Genomic DNA, 22939 nt, shown 5'->3' on the forward strand with positions numbered 1-22939 from the left:
ACCCTATAAATAAGCGGATTTTTTCTTAGTTTCTTTTTGGGCTGGATCCGCTTCCGTGGTAAAAACACAGCAGGGGCTGCTTTGGTAGTAATACGTCTCGACGTTTTGTGCCAAATTTTATAAACTTTAACTCTTTCCAAAGTAGCTTCAGTACAATACCACACTAACTCCATATTTTCAGTATTTAAAATTTGATTCATATTACACTTGCCACGGTAGTATACATATAGGCAGTAGGCATAAATTTTTTTTATCAATGATTTGGCTTTAAATTTTTAATATTGCCCTACTCTACCATCCACACCGCTGATGAAATCAGAGTATTTAAAAATTTATTGATTAGTGATTTTACTTATAAAATAATAATAATAATAATAATAATAATAATAATAATAATAATAATAATAATAATAATAATAATAATAATAATAATAATAATAACTTGTTGATATTCATTTTTAGTAATTAAAATTTTATCTATAATCTGTTTTGGACTAAAAATTTATCAAATTTGAAAATACATTTATATTTAAAATTTAGTGATAATAGTTATTAAATTATAGTTATTCGTTGAATTTGGCCAATTTCATAAATTTAAAACTCTAATACTAAAACATTTCAGTTTTTTCAATTATCTAATGATGGTAAAAGTTGAAATTTATAATGAAAAAATAAAAAAATATATTATGGCAACAAAATCACAACATTTTTTATATATCAACATTATCAATCAATCATATTTGATTTTTTTCATATTAGCTTCCATTTTATGCATTTTGAGACAATTAAAAAAATTAAAAATTATGATTTAGATTTAAATTTTGAATTTTATGAGAGCATCAATAAGTCAATAAAAATAAAGTGACAATTATCTCTTAAAGTACTCCCTCCGTCCTAGAAAGTTTGTCACATTTCTTCATTTTCGTCTGTCCCACAAAATTTATCACATTTCACATTTTACCATTTTTTGCAGTGGACTTCATATTTCACCTACTCATTTATATTCACATTTTAATATCAACCTAATATATTAGAGCAGAACTCGCTTTCCACTAATTTTTTCAATTCATTTTTTATTACATATCTTAAACTCATGTCCGGTCAAAATATGACAAAAATTATGGGATGGAGGGAGTACCAGAGTATGAGCTATTAGTTACTACTATAATTTCAAGAATAATACTAAGGGAGTTTCAATTATTTTTTTAAAATTAACTGTTAGTGTAATAGTATTATAAATGAGATTTATAAATTTAAATACATAATCACTTTTTAAATTTTGATAAATCTTTTGTTAAAATAAATTATGACTAGAACTGATAACTACTAATTAGTACAACCGATAAGCTTTAATTAATATTTTAAATAAAATTTAAATGAGCATCCAATTTAATACTATAAGATTCTGAAATTTTAATTAGTAAGTAATTCATATATATTTTAATGAGTAGCTTATGAATCATTATTTAAATAAAATTATTGTTCAACTTAAATCACCGAAATACAATCACCGAAAATTATTGTTCAACTTAAACCAAAACGTCGACGTATATATACCACAACAGCGCCGTTTCTTTTCTACCAAAATTCTGCAAAACCCTAATTCTACTACACGATGGTTAGCATCTTTTTGCTCATTTTTCTCCAAATTTTTCGATTTTTAGTTGAAATTGACTTGATTATTCATTGCTTAAGCTTAATTTTGAGCTGAAATTGGTTGATTTTGACAGCCTCAAGGAGATTACATCGAGCTGCACAGGAAGAGGAATGGCTACCGCCATGACCACTTCGAGCGCAAGCGCAAGAAGGAGGCTCGTGAAGTTCACAAGCGCTCTAAAATCGCGCAAAACGTTAGCATCTCTTTTATGCTTCATCTTTGTTTTGATTTAATTTAGTTTTGGAGAAATTTGAAATTTATTTTCGTTTGCTTTTTCTGGTGAATGAACAGACATTGGGTATTAAGGGTAAGATGTTTGCAAAGAAGCGGTATGCTGAGAAGGCGCTATTGAAGAAAACGTAAGCTTTTTGGCTGTTTTTGTTAGTTAGTATTTTTTTTTATCTCCTCATATTGTTAATTTTCCCAATTTCGTATGATGAATTGATGATGTAGTGAAATCAATAGGTTTCCATTGTGTTACTGGTTTTGAGTCTATAATTCATTGTTTTTCTTTTGGTTCCCCTTTCTTTTTGTGTTTAAATAAGACCTAATATGAATTCAGCATTTTGTGTTGTTGTAATATACACTCACTTTTTTCGTATATAACAGGTTGGCTATGCACGAGGAGTCATCAACTAGGCGCAAGGTTGATGATAATGTCCGGGAAGGAGCTCTCCCTGCATACCTTCTTGACCGTGATGAGACCACAAGAGCGAAGGTTCTTAGCAATACTGTCAAGCAAAAGCAGAAAGAAAAGGCAGGAAAATGGGACGTTCCTCTTCCAAAGGTAATTCACACAACTAGTTTTTTTTTTCCATTCCAGTTTACTTCTCTGATGGTAACTTTCGAGATGTCTTCCAACATAATACTATGATATGGCAGTAAATCTTATTCATTACATATTGACTAATTGTCTACTTGAGTATTCATAGAATTTATTCCGTAATATGATTCATCATTTTTATTATGAAACTGGCACCTCTTTAAGGAAAGATCACTGGGATGCAATGTAAAATGTGAGGTTTCTTCTCGACCACCCTTCATACCTCAGAAAAGTTGTAATAACCCATTTTTTGTGAATAAGAATTTGTTAGAAGCCAACTACGAAGACTAATTTTCAATAAATTTTCTATGTGGTACTTCTTGGTTATATATTCTGCTAGCTTTTTATCATGGATGCATTTTCCAATACTCCCTATATTATGTTTCATTATACTACTTGAGCTATATTTGATGATCAACGTTATCTGCTACCTTTGTAGGTTAGACCTGTTGCTGAAGATGAGATGTTTAGGGTAATCAGATCTGGTAAAAGGAAAAGTAAGTATCCTTTTCGAGATGTGCTTTTTTGTCACGCAGCTGGGATTCTTATCCGAATGAGAATCATGCTCATGGTATTTTAAACTTGGTTTTTGTTTTGCAGCCAAGCAGTGGAAGAGGATGATCACAAAGGCCACATTTGTAGGACCAAGTTTCACAAGGAAACCTCCGAAGTATGAGCGTTTCATTCGCCCATCTGGTCTACGTTTTACAAAAGCACACGTAACACACCCTGAACTGAAGTGCACTTTCAATTTGGAGATCATTGGTGTAAAGAAGAATCCAAATGGCCCCATGTATACTTCTCTCGGAGTTATGACTAGGGGAACCATTATCGAGGTAATCTTTCCTTTCAATAACTCATATAACTCCTCATCTGCCAAACTTCGTCATCTGAAATTACTTTTCATCTATAATCTAGGTCAATTGTAGTGAACTTGGACTCGTCACGCCTGCTGGGAAAGTTGTGTGGGGTATGGCTGCTCACGCCACTATACTATTGTTTTGTTTAAGTTTATTTAAAGCTAAGCTGGTATACGATTCTTACTCTTGCTGTATGGTGAATGCAGGAAAATATGCGCAAGTTACTAATAATCCTGAAAACGATGGTTGCATCAATGCTGTTTTGCTTGTATAATGGCCATGTGTTTACCAATCTACATTCCTTGTTTGTTGCAGTAATCGCATATGGGCTGCTAAATACTTGCTACTGGTTTTGTTTAAGCTCAACTAGTTAATTTATGTAGCAAAATTTTGGAAGTGTCAAACTGCAATATTCCAGGGATTTTTACATTTTCTATTGTTTGTGGACTTATATAATGTTCTAACCAATTTTGCTATTGTTTTGAAACTTATAAGGGGATTACTCCATTGGAGAGTTTGTCACATTTTGCTGATCAACTAATGAAATTATCAAATTTGCTTGAGCTTTCTTAATTTTTTAAAAAATATGCTTAAAAGTTGATTGAAATATAGGTGTTATTCCTAGACATCCAAATTGGTACAGCTAGCACGTCCAAATACCTTAAAATGATCAATATATGTATTATGTGTAGTGTTATTTAATTAATTTGTTGTTTTGAAAACATGATATAAAAATTTATGTCCCTATTTTGAATGAAATACTAGAAAAAATGGTCAAACTCTATGGGAACATCCGACTGATACCGATTGGCGATTGTTATCTCTACCGTCGACTTTCGTATTGTGAATCTACCGATTGTTTTCTTTACCGATGACTTTCGTATTGTGAATCATGTTCCTTTGAGAACACCCAATCCCACCAATTATAGAACTTACCATCTATTCGTTCTTTCGAGGCATCTTAATAGTGCTATTTTATAGTTCCATCAATCATAAAAACAAAACCAATCATCCATTAACTCGTTTGAGACATCCAAACACTTGTATTTTCTAATTCTATCAATGAAATATGATGATCCACATCAGTGGCGGAACCTGAAATACAAACAAGCCGGTGCTGAAATATTAATAATATTAAAATAATTTAAATATTAATAATATTAAAATAATTTTAAAAATCATACTACCTCCGTCCACCAAAATTTGTTCTAGTTTTTCATTTCCGTCCGTCCCCCAAAATTTGTCCCATTTCACCTTTACCATTTTTGGTAGTGGATCTCATATTCCACTAACTCATTCCTACTCACATTTTATTATAAAACTAATATATAAAAGTAGGACCCACAATCTACTAATTTTTTCAACTCACTTTTCATTACATTTCTTAAAACCCGTGCCGGGTCAAAGTGAGACGAATTTTAGTGGACGGAGGTAGTAATATTATTATACTAATACTAATATTTACTTTTACCTATAACCTTTTTACAAAAGTTAAAGAGAACATTTTTTCAAGTTAAATCATACGTCCAAAATTCTAGGACACTTGATATAAAAAAATATAATAATTCAAATAAAACTATAAAAATTATAAATTTATGAAATATTACCATTTTTTTCATATTAAATCATATCCCTAAACTCTTGCTCTCATTAGTAATTAATATATAACATTTAAATAAAGTAAATAAATCAAAATAAAGAGAACATAATCTAATAAGGAGTAATATACATAATAAATATATTAATTATTGATGGTACAAGGAATTAAAATTCATACACCATACATATTGATAGTACATGAATTAGAATTAACATATTGATAGTATAATTTTGTAGGCAAATTAATGGCAAAGGAATTAAATATATGAGTTTGAGTTGATAAAACTAATGGCTTCGATTTGATCCAATTAGCGGTGGGCCCATGTAAAAAGGCAGCCCATTAGCGGGAGCCCAAATAGGCCTATATCAGTCGATCACTACTAAATCACACACACATACACGCACTTTGAGGTGAGAAAGAGCTACTGAGAGAGAGGGAGGGAGAAATGTCGTCCAGCGCTGCGCAACCGTTTTGGAGAGCTGCCGGAATGACCTACGTAACCTACTCCAATCTCTGCGCCAGTCTCGTCAGGCAGTGTTTGAAGGAGCCTTACAGATCCGAAGCTTTGTCCCGTGAGAAGGTCCATTTCAGCGTTTCCAAATGGGTTGACGGCAAGCCTGAGAAACCAAGTAATTTTTGTTCTCCTTTCAGTTTTGTATTTGGATTATTTTGTGATCTGTTTCTTTTTTTTTTTCCTGATCAATTAGGTCTTTGATTGTGTTTTTCGCTGACGATTGATTCGTTTCAGCTGTTTCGAGGCTATTAGGGTTGAATGTTTGGTTATTGATTCATGCTTTGTATTTATTGGATTAGATTTGGGATTTTGTGACGTTTGGATTTTGATTTTGAGGTTTTTGATTTCTGATTGAACTGGCTTAATTGGGATGTCTACATTAAGCTTGGGGTTTGTGTTTTACTGGAGCTGAGTTTGAAGCGTAATGTACCTAAAATTTTTAGGATAAATGGTTGGCGATGGTTATGCCCTGTTTTTGAGAAGGGTTAGATAATAGGAGTACTACTTGATAGGTGTCTCACAAAATGGCGTGTCCAAGGTTTTGTTGGGCATTTACCGCTGTTGATATTGTTTATGTGTATGTACTTTTGAACTAAATGCTTTTCGATCATTTGTTTCGTCTGCTTTTAAGCTAGTGTTAAGGACTTGTCCCATTTTTACCTTCGTTCTTCTCGAATCTCTGTTCCTAAGAAAACACTGCTTTTCTATTGTGATCTCATTTTGTGCTAATATTGTTCATTTAGGAAGTTAGTATGACCATTTTTGGGACATATCCACTCTGACTGAGGGAGTTGTTTTATTGGGACATCATTTATCGTTGTTGTTCTTGCTAGCATTCGCCTCACTTCTTCAATTGGAGAGCCAGACACATATCTCAATTGTTTCTTAGCTAACTATCACTGTTAATTTATAGAGTCACCTTAAAACTAGGCCCATAAGTCCCAGCTAAATCCAGAAGAACTTGCTGTTTTCCTAACCATTAACCTTTTAAGCACTGTTTGTGTCAAGAACTGATATTGCTTCCATGTTCAATGTATTCTGTCACCTCAATTTCCAACAAGGAGCAACATACGAACAAATATTTAGGGGCTTACTTATTTTTGTGTAAGTTCCGCTTATTCCTGTTTGAAAATAAATCATGGGATGAGGCCTAGCTTTTTAGGTGTATATTTTAGTGTAAGTTTCCTGGCTCGTTTATCCAGCTATAGTGGATTTACCTTTCGGGAGTTTGGAGGGTAATGATCTCTGGATCACTGTGGTTTTAATGTTTTATGTAGGATCACTGGTTTTATAGATTAATACCACGATCTGATGTAAGACCAAATAAAGAGACATTTTTATCCATTCTCATTAGATTACTACACAATCAGATGTAAAACTGATATGTAAACTTTAGAGTTTGTACCAGATTAGTGTGAACACAATACGTTACAAGCAACTATGGTCTCTTAGATTAATGTGGGAGATTTAGTTTTCTTTGTAATATGGTGTTTATAGTTATATTCTGAATATAATTCTTTCTTGTCAATTAGTTTGATGTAAGAAATTCTAGTAAGGAGTTGTGCATGTTATGCTATCTTACTACTCTTATAGCACATATCTTTTTTCTCAATTATTATTTTCAACCAATAATCAGAAAAATGCTCTATTTTCTGATTGGAGTTTTTCATTGCTTTTCAGCCATCCGCACCGACACTCCTGAATGAGGCTTGGCACCAGCATAAAGCTAAGGTCCTTTTTCGTATTCGTTTTATTGTGATACAAACTATTCTGGCTTTGTAATTCCCTCACAAACTTCACCTGTTCTTGTGAGCTGAGTCTGATCCAAATGGACTGATAATAATGTGAATGTTTTGACGTCTTTTTGCTGTGCTATTGCCAATCATTTTGCCAGAGCTCTTCTATTGAAAAGCACTAGTTTATTGCAATTATTGTTGGACAGATTGGTTGGCTTTCTTCATGACCAGCTATTCCAGTTTGCTTTCAATAATCTGTCTTGATTATCAATTATGTTTGTACACATTTTCTTCAATAAAGTTGCTTTAAGAATGCACAAAAATGAATCTTCATACTGCCAAGACTGCTAAGGTAGAGTTTGGTAAAGGTGAAAATGACCAAACTTTTAAGTTAATTTATATTACGATGTTGAAGTTTTGTCCGACTATTTATCAAATATTTATTAAATTTATGACAAATCCAAATTAAGCACTATACTACTTTTGACAAGGAGGGAGTATAATTTTTCCCTTGATAATGTATTGAAATTTCAGCGCACTAATTTTAAAGACATTTTTAATGAAAGGGTTCACAAAAAATTTCCTATTCTCAATGTAAGTATGATCATATAAAAAATGTAAGTATGTTCATACAATTCGCAATATGACAATATCAATATACTCGAAAAAAATGTAGAAAAAATATTCTAGTTATAAAAAAAATTTGAATAACAATGAATAGGATAAGCTACAATTATTGCATTTGCACCAAAAATGGACCAATAATGATCCCAATTTTGATAAAAAAAATTATCGGTATTTAAATCCAAACAAAAGTAAGAGTGGTTTCTTTGACAGTCCACCAAAACATTCCGTCAACCAAAACCAACTCAGCAAAACCTCCCGTTTTTATCTTTAATGGCTGATTCAATCCCTAATCTCATTCATACTGTATCCGTCTCTTGATATCTCACCAGTTTCGGATCGGAGCTGCCCTAGCTTCGCGTTGGAGCAGCAGTTTCCGGATCTGAGCCGCCGAATTGCGGTGAATCTGATTTTGCTCAGCTTAATTTACCCGATTGGTTTTGAATTAGTTCAGTTAATTCGTTCCCGAGGTAGTCTGTTTAGCAATGGCTTCGGCGAAATCGACTCGGTCAAGAGCGGCGCACACGGGAGCTTCAGTGAAGGGAAATGTCAAAGACGGAGTGGTGAAATTTGAGGAAAATTTGAAAGTTTTCAGGTCTGATAACTTCGATGCCGATAGCTTTGTGCAGTCCAGGTGTCATTCGCTCAGCGAAAAGGTATGGAATTTTTGCTGTGATTGGGAGAACGGAGAACTTCTGTTTTGGATTTTAATTTGGTTGGGGAAAATTGCGCGAAAGTAAATGATAGCAACTTGTTTGACAATAATTGGCTAATGATTAAGGAAGATTTTTTCCTATTTATAGGTGTTTTCCCTTGTTAAAATAGTATAGTAGCCTAAGGATTAGTTTCACATTTCTCGGTGATGATCATAGAATAAGTTCTCTCTGATCATGTTCTTATGATCTAAAAATTTGGTATAAATAGCTCAATGAAGTTGGTACCATGAGAAACATAATATTTCACATTTTGATTTTTTCTTGCCTTTGTTTTGATGAAGAGAAACAAGGTGGAATTTAGCAAACATACCAACAAATAGGAATGATTTTATTCAATATTGTGTGTATGGGGGGTTGATGTTACAATTTTTGAGTTTTGCCTCTTACTAAAAATAGGTTTAGAGAAATGAGAAATTGTGGTGGGCAGAGAAGAGAATCTGATTTCAGTAGAACTGTTAAAGAGAAAGATCTGATGATTTGGAATGATGCATTCATTAATCACATTCACTGCATTATGCTTCGTATACCAGTTTTATTTTATCGATTATATCTCCTTTGCATACCATACGAATTAAGTGAACATTCTCCCGACCTCATTGACTACCTATGTAAAGTGGCCTAAAGTAGCAAATCCCACTGTGAAATGTGTTATCATCTCTTCCAGTAGGAGGACCTTTTTTTTGGGGGGGGGGGGGGGATGGGGAATCAGTTTCCTGTGTTGATACTCAGCTTGATGCCCAAGTTTTGAATTTGATTTCAGTCTTCATTAGAAAATGGGAGCTTGTGCTGAATATAACAGTTTTAACAATTTTGCAGGAAATTAGGCAATTATGCTCAAATCTCGTTGATCTGAAAAGAGCTTCTGCTGAAGAAATGCGCCGAAGTGTTTTTGCGAATTATACAGCTTTTATTCGGTGAGTTCTTTGTGGTTATGTCAGGGTTGTTGTAACAATGTCATCGCTCTGCCTTTAGTCCCGCTTTTGTATACTGGAATGCAGAAAGCATTTGAAGACCTAAGATGTGGAGCTACCTCTTTGTTTGCGTTGCATTTAGATATTATTATGCTACTGAAAATCAAAATGCTGTCCAAGTGCTCAATAGCTGCTGCATGTTCATATTAACCAAATAGCTGCCAACCTTCTCTTTGATGAGAGAACTTCTGGAGATCTATTCTTCTTAATTGGGACACTTTTCTATTATCATATGTTTTTAGCGTGCATCCAGCATAGTATTTTACTGTAAACTAGATCTATTTAGTTATTACCGTCTGCTGTAATGCAACATACTAATGTAATAGCTTTCGTCTACTTTCTATGAAAACTGCAGCACGTCCAAAGAGATATCAGACTTAGAGGGCGAACTTTCATCAATGAGAAACTTGCTGTCCACTCAGGCAACACTGATTCATAATCTAGCTGAGGGAGTTCATATTGACTCTTCATCTGACACTGTTCCTGAGGGTTCAGTGACAACTGGTTTGTCCAACCACGAAGTAGGAGAACCTTCTGAGTTAGAGAAATGGTCAACAGAATTTCCGGATTTCCTTGATGTATTGTTAGCTGAAAGAAGGATTGATGAAGCTTTAGTCAGCCTTGATGAGGGTGAGCGTATTGTGGCTGAAGCAAAAGAAAAGAAAACTCTGTCTCCCGTCATGCTTTTGTCACTTCAGACTTCTATAACTGAACGCAGACAAAGGTTAGCTGATCAGCTTGCTGAAGCTGCCTGCCAACCTTCCACGCGGGGTTCTGAGCTTCGTGCATCAATTTCTGCTCTTAAAAAGCTAGGTGATGGTCCACGTGCTCATAGTTTACTCCTTAATGCTCATTATCAGAGGTATCAATACAACATGCAAAGTCTCCGCCCATCAAACACATCTTATGGTGGAGCATATACAGCAGCTCTTTCACAGCTTGTATTCTCTGCCATTTCTCAAGCAGCAAGTGATTCCAAGGCTATTTTTGGCAAGGAAACAGCTTATACATCTGAGCTTGTCATGTGGGCAACGAAACAGACAGAAGCATATGCACTTCTAGTCAAAAGACATGCACTAGCTTCATCTGCGGCTGCTGGAGGATTGAGATCTGCCGCAGAATGCGTTCAAATAGCATTAGGCCACTGTTCCTTACTTGAAGCTCGAGGACTTGCTCTTTGTCCTGTTCTTATAAAGCTTTTTAGACCCAGCGTTGAGCAAGCTCTGGATGCTAATTTAAAGCGAATTGAAGAGAGTACAGCTGCCTTAGCAGCTGCCGATGATTGGGAGCTTACATATACTCCTGGCGCTGTGCGTTTGTCTGGAAGAACTACTGTAGCTGTTTCTGGTAGTGCATTGGCACATCAGCACAAGCTTTCAAGTAGTGCTCATCGTTTCAATACAATGGTCCAGGTAAATTTTATTATGTTCTGAAGTGTGAGCAGAGTATGACGAATATCTTGTACTGATTCCTGATTCATAGGCTTGAGTGAATAACATTTTCAAATTGTTACCTTAATCACCAGGAAATACATAACCCTCAAAACAATATTCCTAGGAACTGGCAGTTTATAAAACATCAGACGATCTTCTATTGTGATAAACTTTAAAGATGATCTTCTGTTTGTGCAGGACTTCTTTGAAGATGTAGGGCCCCTATTGAGCATGCAGTTAGGGACTAGAACGCTGGCTTGTTCCAGGTGTTCAATTCTTATGTAAGTATGTTCATAAAAGCTCTACCCGCTTCAATGGATGAGGAGGCAGATTTTGAGGGTTCGGGAAATAAAATTGTTCGAATGGCTGAAATCGAAGCACAACAGATAGCATTGCTTGCCAATGCATCCTTACTTGCTGAGGAGCTTTTGCCTCGTGCAGCAATGAAGCTCGCCCCATTAAGTCAGGCTAATTACAAGGATGATGCTCGTAGAAGGCCCATGGACCGCCAAAATCGTAATCCTGAGCAAAGGGAATGGAGGAGGCGCCTTGTGAGTTATGTTGATAGATTGAAAGATAGTTTCTGCCGCCAACATGCTCTAGACCTCATTTTCACGGAAGGTGATAGCTATCTGACTGCGGAGACATACATAAATATGAAAGGGAACGCTGATGAAATTGAGTGGTTCCCTACTCCAGTGTTTCAGGTATACTTATATTTTTAATTTGATCAGTTGGCTTCCCTATCTCTATAAACTGTTTGCATAGTGGTGTTAACTTTTGGACAAAATATGGTGTACAGTCTATTTACATCCATCCTTCCATCGCTAACATTTGAAAAGCTGTACATTCATTTATTGTATTCCATATTCTATGCTTCCAGGATCTTTATGCCAAGTTGAATAGAATGGCTAGTATAGCAGCAGATATGTTTGTAGGCCGGGAGAGATTTGCCACACTGTTGTTAATGAGGCTCACAGAGACTGTCATTTTATGGCTTTCAGAAGATCAAACATTTTGGGATGACATCGAGGAAGGACCTAGGCCACTGGGTGATCTTGGTCTACAACAGGTTTGGAAAACTGATATCCGCTCTGTGATTGCTCCTATTTTCCATTCCCCTTGTCTGTGTATTCACAATCTTAATTCTTGCAGTTCTATCTGGATATGAAATTTGTCATGTGTTTCGCCTCGCAAGGCCGCTACTTGTCCAGGAACTTGCACCGTGTAGTGAATGATATTATAAATAAAGCAATTGCTGCATTTTCTTCAACAGGCATGGATCCATATAGGTAATTTTCCATAATTATTTTCCTATGTTCAGATTTGATTGAGCTTATTGTCACTATTTATTTTGTTTGTTTGAAATAATTTAATGAACATCTCTGTTAAATTGATAATGTCATCGATGGAAAAAAGACTGTCACTACAAAAAGCTGAATTAGAAATCGGTGGGATAAGCTTATAGGGATCTCCACAATAAATAATGGCATTTGCTGGGAGTATCCTTGCATATATCACCCTGGTTTCTTATTGATGAGTTCCTTCACAACCGAGATGATCATAACAATTGACCTCCTTTAAGGTCAACATTCTCCTTGGTCCCGACTAGTTCTTTGCCAGGGCACCACTTTGAGTTCACGTTGGTCAAGACCAAATTGGTCATATTTGGTTCTTTGTCAGGCCACTACTCAAGTCAGCTTCCAAACGTATTCGTTGGTCATTGTTGATTCCTTTGCCAAATGCCAGACCAGCATTCCGAGTTGTTAGGCAAAACACCAATTTTTACAAACCAATCAATAAAACTTACTTAAGAGAAATATATTTGATATATAAACCCATACTAATTGTCTTTACAATCAACAATATAGCCAAGATCAGGACAAAAATTCACCCTATCTTAGAATAATGAAAATATATTAAATTTATTTATTCAAATCATGCCAAATTCCCATGCAGATTGATACGAGATATCTCCATATCTCTATTAATTTGTCTATCAATTATTTCTCATATCTTTCCAATATGCTTATGATTATTTTCTTATTCTCTAAGGTAGGTATTTAGCATTATAAATAGGGACGTTGTTATTCCTTTCCATCATTTTAAGAAATATCAAATTATCTTTTATTTTTATTTACCGTATCATTCTTGGTCTGATCGACCGGCAAAGCTCCGGCGACTACCTTTTATCCCTGAATTTGACGCCGGATTGATCGACGGGCAAAAGCTCCCGCGACGTTCGACGCGAATTATCCGAGTTAAGGAACTTCATCCTTAACAATTGGTACTTCCATTTTCGAACTCACTCTCCAACCATGAATTCCAACGAGGAAATCGTGTCTTCCCTATGTGACCGGATAATGGCTGTCTGCAACCGAATAAACAAGAGATTGGACGAGAATGACCAATTTCATTCGTCGTATGATGGACATCCAATTCTGGCGCTGCCCTACGTCATGTCGCGGTGTCCTCAGACTGGACATCAGCCTTGGCAGACCGGATATGATGCAACCGACCACTGCGTTGGTGAACTGCGATTTTTGCCGCCGCCCGAACCAGACCCGCCTTATGCCCTTCCGGCATACGCCAACCACGCTGATCATTCCCGGGATTGGCAGTACCTCCGGCCGCCAGATGCTACACCGCTTCACGGCACGAATCATCAATTCGACATGAATTCCTGCTGGTATCCACCGCCACCGCTAACAGCAGCCCTACCCCACCAAAATTACCTGCAGATGCCTCCTCCCAATCAACCGCCCGACCCCCTTTATTGGCAGCAACACCATCAGCACCAGGAGCCCGTGCTAGACCAACCACTACCGCAACGCTGGCCGTCCTGTTGGCATCCACCGAGCCACCACTGTTTAGCACCTCCGCTGCCTACTGCTCCGGCACCAGCCCCGATCTCCCTGCCGCGCGGCCCAGATATAAGGTATGGTTCAATGGAGTCCTTTGCTGATGATAGTGACAATCATGAATCAGTGCAATCTCGTCAAATTTATTATGATGATATTGTAATTGATCAATTACTTAATCAAGATCCAATTGGTGGCGAAGAGGTATTGACAGAAGTTGAAGAATATTTGCAAGTATCTGACGAAACACAATTTGCTCTGGATCGGTCGAATGTGACTACACAGACAAAAGATGTTATTCATTCTAGTGTTGATGTTAGTGGATCAATTTATGGCAATAATGATGACATATATGATTCATGTAATGTTGTTCTTGCACGTCGGAAACCTACACATGATGTGGAGCATGATAGTGTGGATAGTACAGTGTTAGGCAACTGGTTTGATTCTTTTTTGTTGAAAAAGGACAGAGAGGGTTCCATTGAGGAAGTTAAGAAGGTAATTTCCTATGTATATGTGGATTTGCTTGTTAGTGATGTTGCAAGTATTGTTCATCGTTCAACAAGGCTCGACGCCGATGCTCGGTTAATCCCTCCGAGCAAGGACACTCCGTCACCACAGTCGTGGTTGGGCATTCGAGGCCATTTCGACAAGCTCTCTGTTTTGGGGCTGAATAATAGGAAGCACGATATGGATAGACATAAGTCACCATTCACTCACGCAGTAGCCACACGCTATGATTCATCCAATCTTCAATTTGGGGTGCAAGGGGTTCATTATTTACAGTCTGCAACATTTGCTCCTGTGCAATCCGTGGCAGATACTGAATTTGAGAGTGCAGAAGGGATTTATAGTTTTGTGTATGGAAGTAAGCATCGACTGAGGGAGATAGGAGCAAGGTCTGATTCATCGATTTTAGATGCTGAGATTGAGTCATGTGATGATGCCAAAGATGCCGATTGTGTTTCTGATCGTGGTATAGCGGAAGAAGTGCAAGATGATGAGCTAGAAGGTGCACCTTCTACAGACTCTATATTTGGGACAGAGGCGAGGGAAGATCTAGATTGTGATGTTGCTACTTCAAATGCGGGAGATGTATCAAGCCTGGCCATTAGCTTGCCAATGGAGCACGATGTTCTTGTAAAGCTACTTGACCAAAAGAATAACACCTCAATTCTAGTGAGTGTGGTACTATATGGAAAATGGAGAGGCCAGATGAAAATGGATTTGCCACGAACTTTTCCTGGTCACACTGCTTTAGACGAGAAAAGAAGAAAGGTTTTAAGGCGTTTACTCACAGCATATGCTCGCCATGATCCCTCTATTGGTTACTGCCAAACAATGACTATTTTTGCAGGCTTGTTATTGCTTTTAATATCGGAGAAAAATGCCTTAATGGGACTTCTAGATGGTTACTTTGATGGCTATTGCTCGGACGAAATGGTAGATTCTCAGGTTGAGCAGCTTGTTCTTGATGAGTTGGTCAGTGTAAAGTTCCCAAAATTAGTAAACCGTGTAATGCAATTCCGAACTGTATTTGTGATGACGGAGTTATATGGACCTGCATTAGTTACAACAGAGGATACCGGAGATGCAGCCATGCTTCTTCAGTCACTAGCTGACTCCACTTTTGACAGCAGTCAACTTGTATTGCCAACTTGCGCGGGTTACCAAAACGTTACAAAGGAAAGTCTGCACGAACTAAGAAATAAGCTTTGTCCAACTGTTATGGTTGCGTTGAAAGAAAGGCCGAAGGGCATGAGAGTTAGGAGGGATTCTCGTTGTCTGTCATCAAAGTTGTATAGTTTCAAGCTGGACGCAGGTTCAAGCATACGAAATGATAATCTAGAAGTACCGAAAGGTGGTGTGTCGCACATGGATGGTTCACCTGCTGGCGGGGAAGAGCTCCAAATAGCACTGTTAGAGAGGGTTAAGCATGATAATTGTCGAAAATTGAGTGCTACGGTTGAATAGATGCAGTTAGAGTTGTCTGGGCGTCGGAGCGCACTAGTTGAAAAGCACGAACAGGAGAACGCCATGACTTTTATCCAACACAGTCCTCCATCGGTGTTTTTTGATGGAGATGATGAAGGGAGACGCTCAACTATTTGGTCCGCGTTTGATCCAGGAGGAGACACCTCGCAACGCTTCTTCTATCAATGCTCTTCGTTGCTTCTTGTTTCCACCTTGCGGACAAGGTGGATTTTAACCGGGGGAGAGTTGATACGAGATATCTCCATATCTCTATTAATTTGTCTATCAATTATTTCTCATATCTTTCCAATATGCTTATGATTATTTTCTTATTCTCTAAGGTAGGTATTTAGCATTATAAATAGGGACGTTGTTATTCCTTTCCATCATTTTAAGAAATATCAAATTATCTTTTATTTTTATTTACCGTATCATTCTTGGTCTGATCGACCGGCAAAGCTCCGGCGACTACCTTTTATCCCTGAATTTGACGCTGGATTGATCGACGGGCAAAAGCTCCCGCGACGTTCGACGCGAATTATCCGAGTTAAGGAACTTCATCCTTAACACAGATCCATCAAATTTCGAACCTGTCCACGTACATCCCTACCATCCAACAACAAGTCAACTTCTTGCTCATATAAATATCACAACCCTTTTGCCATTTTCCCTCAAGGGTCCAGCTTCACAAATCTTGTGAGCTTTTTTCCCCCAAATATTGAAAAACTTTTCTCTAATTCCAATTCTAAATCCCTTCTTCAGTCTCTTGGAAATCCCTTGGCTTTTCCTCCGGAATCCCACAGTGTTTTCTCCCTTGCCTACTACATTCATGATCTCAAACACAGAAGCCTGCAATTCACCATTCTTGATCATGAAATCCCCAGTCAACCCTTTGAAACTGAAGTTTCTGAGCAAAGGAGCAAGTCTTGGACCACTACTTGAGATTCCAATTGCTTCCAAATCTGTTCCAAGAGCCGATTTCTTGAATCTCGGAGATGCATCCACGCCTACACGCTCCACAGATTCTACTAGAGCCGCTATGCTGTCATAAGCCCACAAAACAAAAGCATTCAGTTCTGATCTTCCAAGCCCCGGATTGTCCTGGCGAAGCCTCTTCCTCCACCGCCTAGTGAAGTTCTGAACTTCACTAGACCTCGGGGAATAGGCCTTCACGCCAACCACGCCTTGCATGGCCTCAATAATCTCTAGATCCAAAGAGTCCACTAAACTAGTTAGTGCGTCTGCAGTGATCCAAGCATACCCTTCCTCCATCATCCCAACTCTCCACACCATCTTGAAGAAACGCGACGCGACAGGTGGGAGCATGTGGACGACAAACGCCCTTTTTTGCATCTTCTTCAGCTCGAACAGTCTTTCAAGAATGTCATCATTCTCAGCAGAAGGGGAGATTGATGTCATGTTTGAGACAAGAGCATTGCTTTGTAACAAATCATCACTTAGAAATGGCAATAATCCAATCATCACTAAGACAACTTCCCTCCAACCAAAATTCTTGACAATTGCTGCAATTGCTTTGCCTTGAGAAGCAGAACTCCATGATGATCTGATGAAGTAGGGAGATTCTCGAGGCGAAAGAGACGGACTCGTTGCTGGTGAGATTATTGGGACTTTCACTTTGTCACCAATGTCTTTCACAAAATCTGCTTGAATGGATGTTTGTGGCCCGAAAATCGCCATCACTTGAGTGTTTTTGAGCAGATCAATAGCTGCAGGGGAAGTTCAAATCTTACTAAAATCAGCAAAATTTAAGTGATTTGTAGTATTTCTGTGAAATGAGGCATGATCATGGTTTTGTAAGTGTTTTTGGAGTAAAAATCTTGAATGGCCATAGAAATGCAAGTTTTGTACATCATTCCAAGAGGTGTTTGAAGATCAAGAATGACTCCGACATCAGCCTTTGCTGCAGTGACGTTGAATCCATTCGTGAAATGAAAGTGAAGAAGGAGAAGAAGAAGTAAGGTGAGGAAGGTGAGTGTTGAAATAGGCACATTTGGAAAGAATGAAGAATGTAAAAACATGTAAGTTTATAAAAGAGGTAGCTAGTTTGAAGTCTTGAAGAGAGGGATGTAGTGTTTAACATGCATAATAATGGTGTATTATATTGTGTTTGTTTTAGTCAGAATGAATTTGGTGATATTGAAATTATAGTAGTGTCATTATCGAATATCTAGAAATGAATAGAGTGATCAATAATCAAACCACTGCACTTTAACTAGTACTACTAAATCAGTTGATACATAGTTTTTGTTCCACTGCCAAATTCCATGTTATTTAAGAAAGTAGTGCTTAGTAAGTTGAGTGAAAATAAGATAAAAGTGGGACACAAAATAAAATAGATGAGTAAATAAAGTAAGATAAAAATAAAATAAATTATTAAACAGAGAATCGAAAAGGAAAAAAAAAAGTTAGAGAAATAATGAACTGATTGATTATGATAAAAATAATTTGGGACGGATGAGAGTATTATTATATTCACTGATATTCACATCCATTTGCCCACTTCCCAAAAAAGTCAAAAATAAAATTGGATTTAAAAGTAAAGATATTACTATAACAAATTGTAAAATAATTAAATAAGTACGTATTATTGTGCGTATTCATTAGCTGACCAAATTATAATATGTGTAACAATTTCCTCACAAAGTAGAGAACATCATATGCTAACTTTGGAAGGTATCTCTGGCCAATTCATGTGAAAACTAGAAGAAGTTGCCACGAAATTTTGCCACTTTTTCTATTCATATATACGTAATATACTAAACAAGACAAAATTAATATTGAACTATAGTAACTTCACAAACTTCTCGAAAGGTAGACTTTTAAATTTGTAATATAAGAAAAGCAAATAGTTAAAGAGAATATTAGTTCAAGTATTATTTTAACAGAAGTCAGCGTAAATTACTATAATGTTTTGAATGTCAACATGAACTTGACATTTTTTTTTAATTATTATTGTTATTGCTTCCCTTCTCCATATTGTTAGCAACTTAGCATCTATAGTTAATAAAAAACAACAAAAAGACCATGGAAGTCTGTTGGAAAGAAATCAAGAATCAAGGGATTAATTATAATTGATTCTAGATTGATACTTTACCAAAATTAGAAGATAGAGATCATAGTTAATTATAATAAAATAAATAACTTGTTTTAAAATCAAAATAACAGAAGATTTGGACGACTTAGTCGTGGACTCATGGTGCAATTTTTTTGCTGAAAGCTCTGACTAGGGGTGACGAAACGGGTTACCCCAGGGTACCCGCACCCGACAAGTCGGGTACCCGTACCCGATTTTAGCCAAATTTGTTGTCCCATTACCCGCCCCGTGACATACCGAGATTACCCGATACCCGTGTCGGGTATCCCGTACCCGATATTGCGGGTACCCGTACCCGACACGAAATTCTAATAAAAAATTTAAAAACCATAATAACCGTCGATGTTCTTTAATTTACTTTGTTAATATCGATGGTAAACGTTGAATAGATTGAGAATAAAAGTGAGAGAACACTCTATAGCTAGTTCCGATGAGTTTTCAATTGTATGTTCGTTGGAATATAAAAATATTTTAAAAGAACTCTTAGATTATATAAAGTGCTCTCATTGTTCGGCCTTAATTGAGGCATTTCATTTTCTTCACTCATTTTTGAAATATAATAATATAAATACTCTTCTCTGCATTATTATCTCTCTTATTTTTTTTCCCATTCTAACTATTTATTTTTAATTTTTCAAAATGAGTGCGCATATGACTTTTATTATTTAACTATTTACTTTTTTTCTCTACTTTAACTATTTGAAACACCTCTATTAATATGGAACGGAGGGAGTGTTAAAAGATGGAATATGACTAATACTAATAATAACGGGTATTATCAGGACTAACGGGTATACCCGCGCGGGTAATGGGTATACCCACTACCCACAATACTCTAAAACACACTACCCGATCCAGCCCCGTTTCTCGTTATCATCGGGTAGCGGGTACCCAATACCCGGCGGGTAACGGGTCGAGATGGGAATTTCCCATTACCTGCTACCCATTTTGCCACCCCTAGCTCTGACCAATTCTTGCTCATATGTTGTTTGAATCTTGACAAAAAAGCCCTCTTTTGCAAGATTATAGTGTACTTCGCTCTTTTATTCTTCAATAATTTCTGACAGTACTGTAGTTTGTGTTCTAAGTTTATGGTTTCAAATAACATAGTCACGTAAAAAACACCCAACTTTGACAAATATTACATGAGACATATTTATAGAGTTCATTAATTATTTTTCCTATGCATTTTCCTAGTTATAATGGTTTTTTTCTACTTTTGGGAAAATTTGAACCTTCTTTTTAAGGAAAATATAACAAAAGTAGAAATTCTCAAAATTTGATACTCCGTATTATGCAAAACCATATTATACAATTAAAATTATTACAGCATATTAAAAAATATCAACTCTACAGTTAAAATTCTACTTATATTATCAATTCTATTACTATAAATTAGGGTCTTGTCACCACAAGCTCTATAGTTGACCACTTGACTTCTTCACAACACATGCAGCTAATGGCCTTACTCTTCTCTGCTGCAACCATTTCTGATTGCTTGGCCAACTCATGGTCTCTCTCCCTATGATCAAAACGGTGACTCGTTTTCTTTGTTAGGATGTATATATTACCACTTAAAGTAAAAATACAACTCTCTATTTTATTTGATCTCCTGCGTATTCTTTCTCCACTTTATTCACTAAATAGTACTATTGCACAAACATAAAATGCTCCACGAAGTTCTAATTTCAAACAATTTCAATTTCATGATATGTACTAAACGGAGAAGAAATCAGTGATACATGCATACCTGCAGAAGCTGCAGAGACGATATCACTGTTTGAGTCTCTAAATGAGGCACGATCATCGTTTTGTAAGTGTTTTTGGAGTAGAAATCTTCGAAGGCCATAGAAATGCAGGTTTTGAACATCTTTCCAAGAGGTGTCTGAAGATCAAGAATGATTCCCACATCAGCCTTTGCAGCAGTGGTGTTGAATCCATTGGTGAAATGAAAGAGAAGACGAAGAAGAAAAGTCAAGAATGTGAGTCTTGAAATAAGCATAATTGTATAATACTTACTATGCAGAATCTAAGATTGGTAATAATGAAAGACCATGAATGTTTATAATAGAACTAGGGATTTAGTGTATATGCATTATATGTGTTTGATTTAGTCAGCATGAATTTGGTGACTTATTAATATAGTTATAAATTCTTGAGAATGACATTGATTGGCTAATACTATCTTGAAGTGGATTCAAAATACTTAATAGTATTACTAACTATATGTCAAGTTGGGATTTAGTGTATATGCATTATATGTGTTTGATTTAGTCAGCATGAATTTGGTGACTTATTAATATAGTTATAAATTCTTGAGAATGACATTGATTGGCTAATACTATCTTGAAGTGGATTCAAAATACTTAATAGTATTACTAACTATATGTCAAGTTGATATATAGTTTGTGTAACGCCCCACTTTTTCAAACCCAAATTTTGGGGTTATAAAATTTTTGCATTAAATGCCTTAAATGCTATGATATGTGGATTATTTGATGAGTAATTAATTGCATAGTGTCTTTGTGACCTAATTGCGTATGAGAGTTTAGATTGAGTTGAATAGTCAACTTGTTGAAATGTTGACGTGGCTATTGAATAGTCAAAGATGTGGAGAATATGACGTGGCCGTTGAAAGGTCAATGCGTTGAGAAAAAGAAGAGGAAGTGAAGAAATGATTGATTGGGTGTGAATATTTGATGCGGAGAAATATAATTGTGGGTGAATTATTTTCCTAAGGGATGAGTGAAAATTAAATAGGAGCATTATTTAAATGTGTGGAATTTTCGGCCATTATTGTTATTTGGAGAAGAAATCATATTTTTCTTGGATTTAATTATTTGTTTGTGAGAATTATCCAAATTAAATCCAAAGTCCGATTATTCCTTATTTGTTGGTGGGATTTTCGACCCCTATGACTATTGGAGAAGAAATAATATTATTCTTGGATTTAATTATTTGTTTGGGATAATTATCCAAATTAAATCCAAAGTCCAAATACTCTATAATTCCTACATGGAATATTCGAACTCCGTCTTTGATCTTTCCCATGAGATTTTCGAAAATCTCATATATTGGAGAAGAGGGAATTATTTATTTATTTGATCCCTTATTTATTCTCTTCCATGAATAAATATAAATATGCTAAAATATCCTACCATATCTTGCCAAATTTAAGAAGATATTGCATATCCTAATTAAATTAGGATTTGAAATTCAAATCCCTTGGAAGATTTGAAATACACGCCTATTTCCTTTTGTTGGGAGAGGATATTATTATTTTTCTTGCTCCGTGATATATTATTCTACTCCGTAAAATATTTGAATTTAAGTATAGGCTAATTAAAATGGCCTAAATTTTCGAAATCCTCCTAATTCTCAACGGCTTCAACGCCAACTACTCTTCAAATCTCTCCATATCTTCTCAAATCTCTAATTTATTTAATTAGAGATATTATTATTTGGCACTCTATAAATATAAGAGAGAGATCAAACCCTAGCACACAAAACCGGCGTCCCACTCTCCTCATAATTTTCGAAAATCTCTCCCCCACTCTCTCCAAATTTTCTTCAAGTTTTCTTCAAGATTTCTTCATCAATTGAGAAGAATCTAAGTTGAAGTTCAAGATTTTATTGAAGAATCAAGGCTATAACTTGTTTCTACCGATTGTTCTTTTGGAAAAGGTACTTTAATCTTTGATCTCCTCTTCTTCTACCGATTAATCGGTGTTCTTGAGTCCACATGCATTTAGATTGAGTGAAGGGGATTTAAATTGATGAATTTTGGGATGCATGGATGTGTGTGACTGTGTGTGGCCGTGTGTGTGTGTGTGCACGCCTCGGTCGGCGTGCACATGTGTGGTGTTCGTGTGCGTGTGTTGTGTGTGGAGAACACTCATGCGTGACACGATTTAATGGTGAAATTGGAGTTGTTATTTGAATATAAATGATATGCTAATCATACTTTGATTTTGATTGATGATTTTGAAAATAATCGATGGGAAAAAAAGGGAAAATATGGGAGACATGCATGATTTGAAATCAATGATTGAAAC

At 36.2% G+C, this 22939-nt stretch overlaps 3 protein-coding genes and 1 pseudogene across 3 annotated transcripts; 3 read left to right on the top strand and 1 right to left on the bottom strand.

Moving 5' to 3' along the window:
• Positions 1–1528: 1528 nt before the first annotated feature.
• On the top strand, positions 1529–3776 carry LOC125186670 (ribosome biogenesis protein NSA2 homolog). Its single transcript, XM_048083086.1, has 8 exons — positions 1529–1618; positions 1731–1850; positions 1949–2016; positions 2267–2444; positions 2920–2977; positions 3081–3316; positions 3399–3450; positions 3547–3776. The coding sequence occupies exons 1-8, from the start codon at positions 1616–1618 to the stop codon at positions 3612–3614; spliced, it is 783 nt and encodes a 260-aa protein (XP_047939043.1). The 5' UTR covers positions 1529–1615; the 3' UTR covers positions 3615–3776.
• Positions 3777–5333: 1557 nt separating this feature from the next.
• LOC125187064 (ATP synthase subunit epsilon, mitochondrial-like) lies at positions 5334–7347 on the top strand. The gene is made up of 2 exons (XM_048083575.1): positions 5334–5569; positions 7135–7347. Exons 1-2 carry the CDS (start codon positions 5386–5388, stop codon positions 7158–7160), a joined length of 210 nt encoding a protein of 69 aa, XP_047939532.1. The 5' UTR covers positions 5334–5385; the 3' UTR covers positions 7161–7347.
• Positions 7348–7966: 619 nt separating this feature from the next.
• LOC125186225 lies at positions 7967–12316 on the top strand (annotated as a pseudogene).
• A 4089-nt stretch (positions 12317–16405) lies between these two features.
• On the bottom strand, positions 16406–17467 carry LOC125190090 (glutamate receptor 2.1-like). The gene has a single exon (XM_048087286.1). It carries the CDS (start codon positions 17465–17467, stop codon positions 16406–16408), a length of 1062 nt encoding a protein of 353 aa, XP_047943243.1.
• Between the last annotated feature and the right edge of the window lie 5472 nt (positions 17468–22939).

This window comes from Salvia hispanica, chromosome 5, assembly GCF_023119035.1.
Source record: "Salvia hispanica cultivar TCC Black 2014 chromosome 5, UniMelb_Shisp_WGS_1.0, whole genome shotgun sequence".
NCBI lineage: Eukaryota > Viridiplantae > Streptophyta > Magnoliopsida > Lamiales > Lamiaceae > Salvia > Salvia hispanica.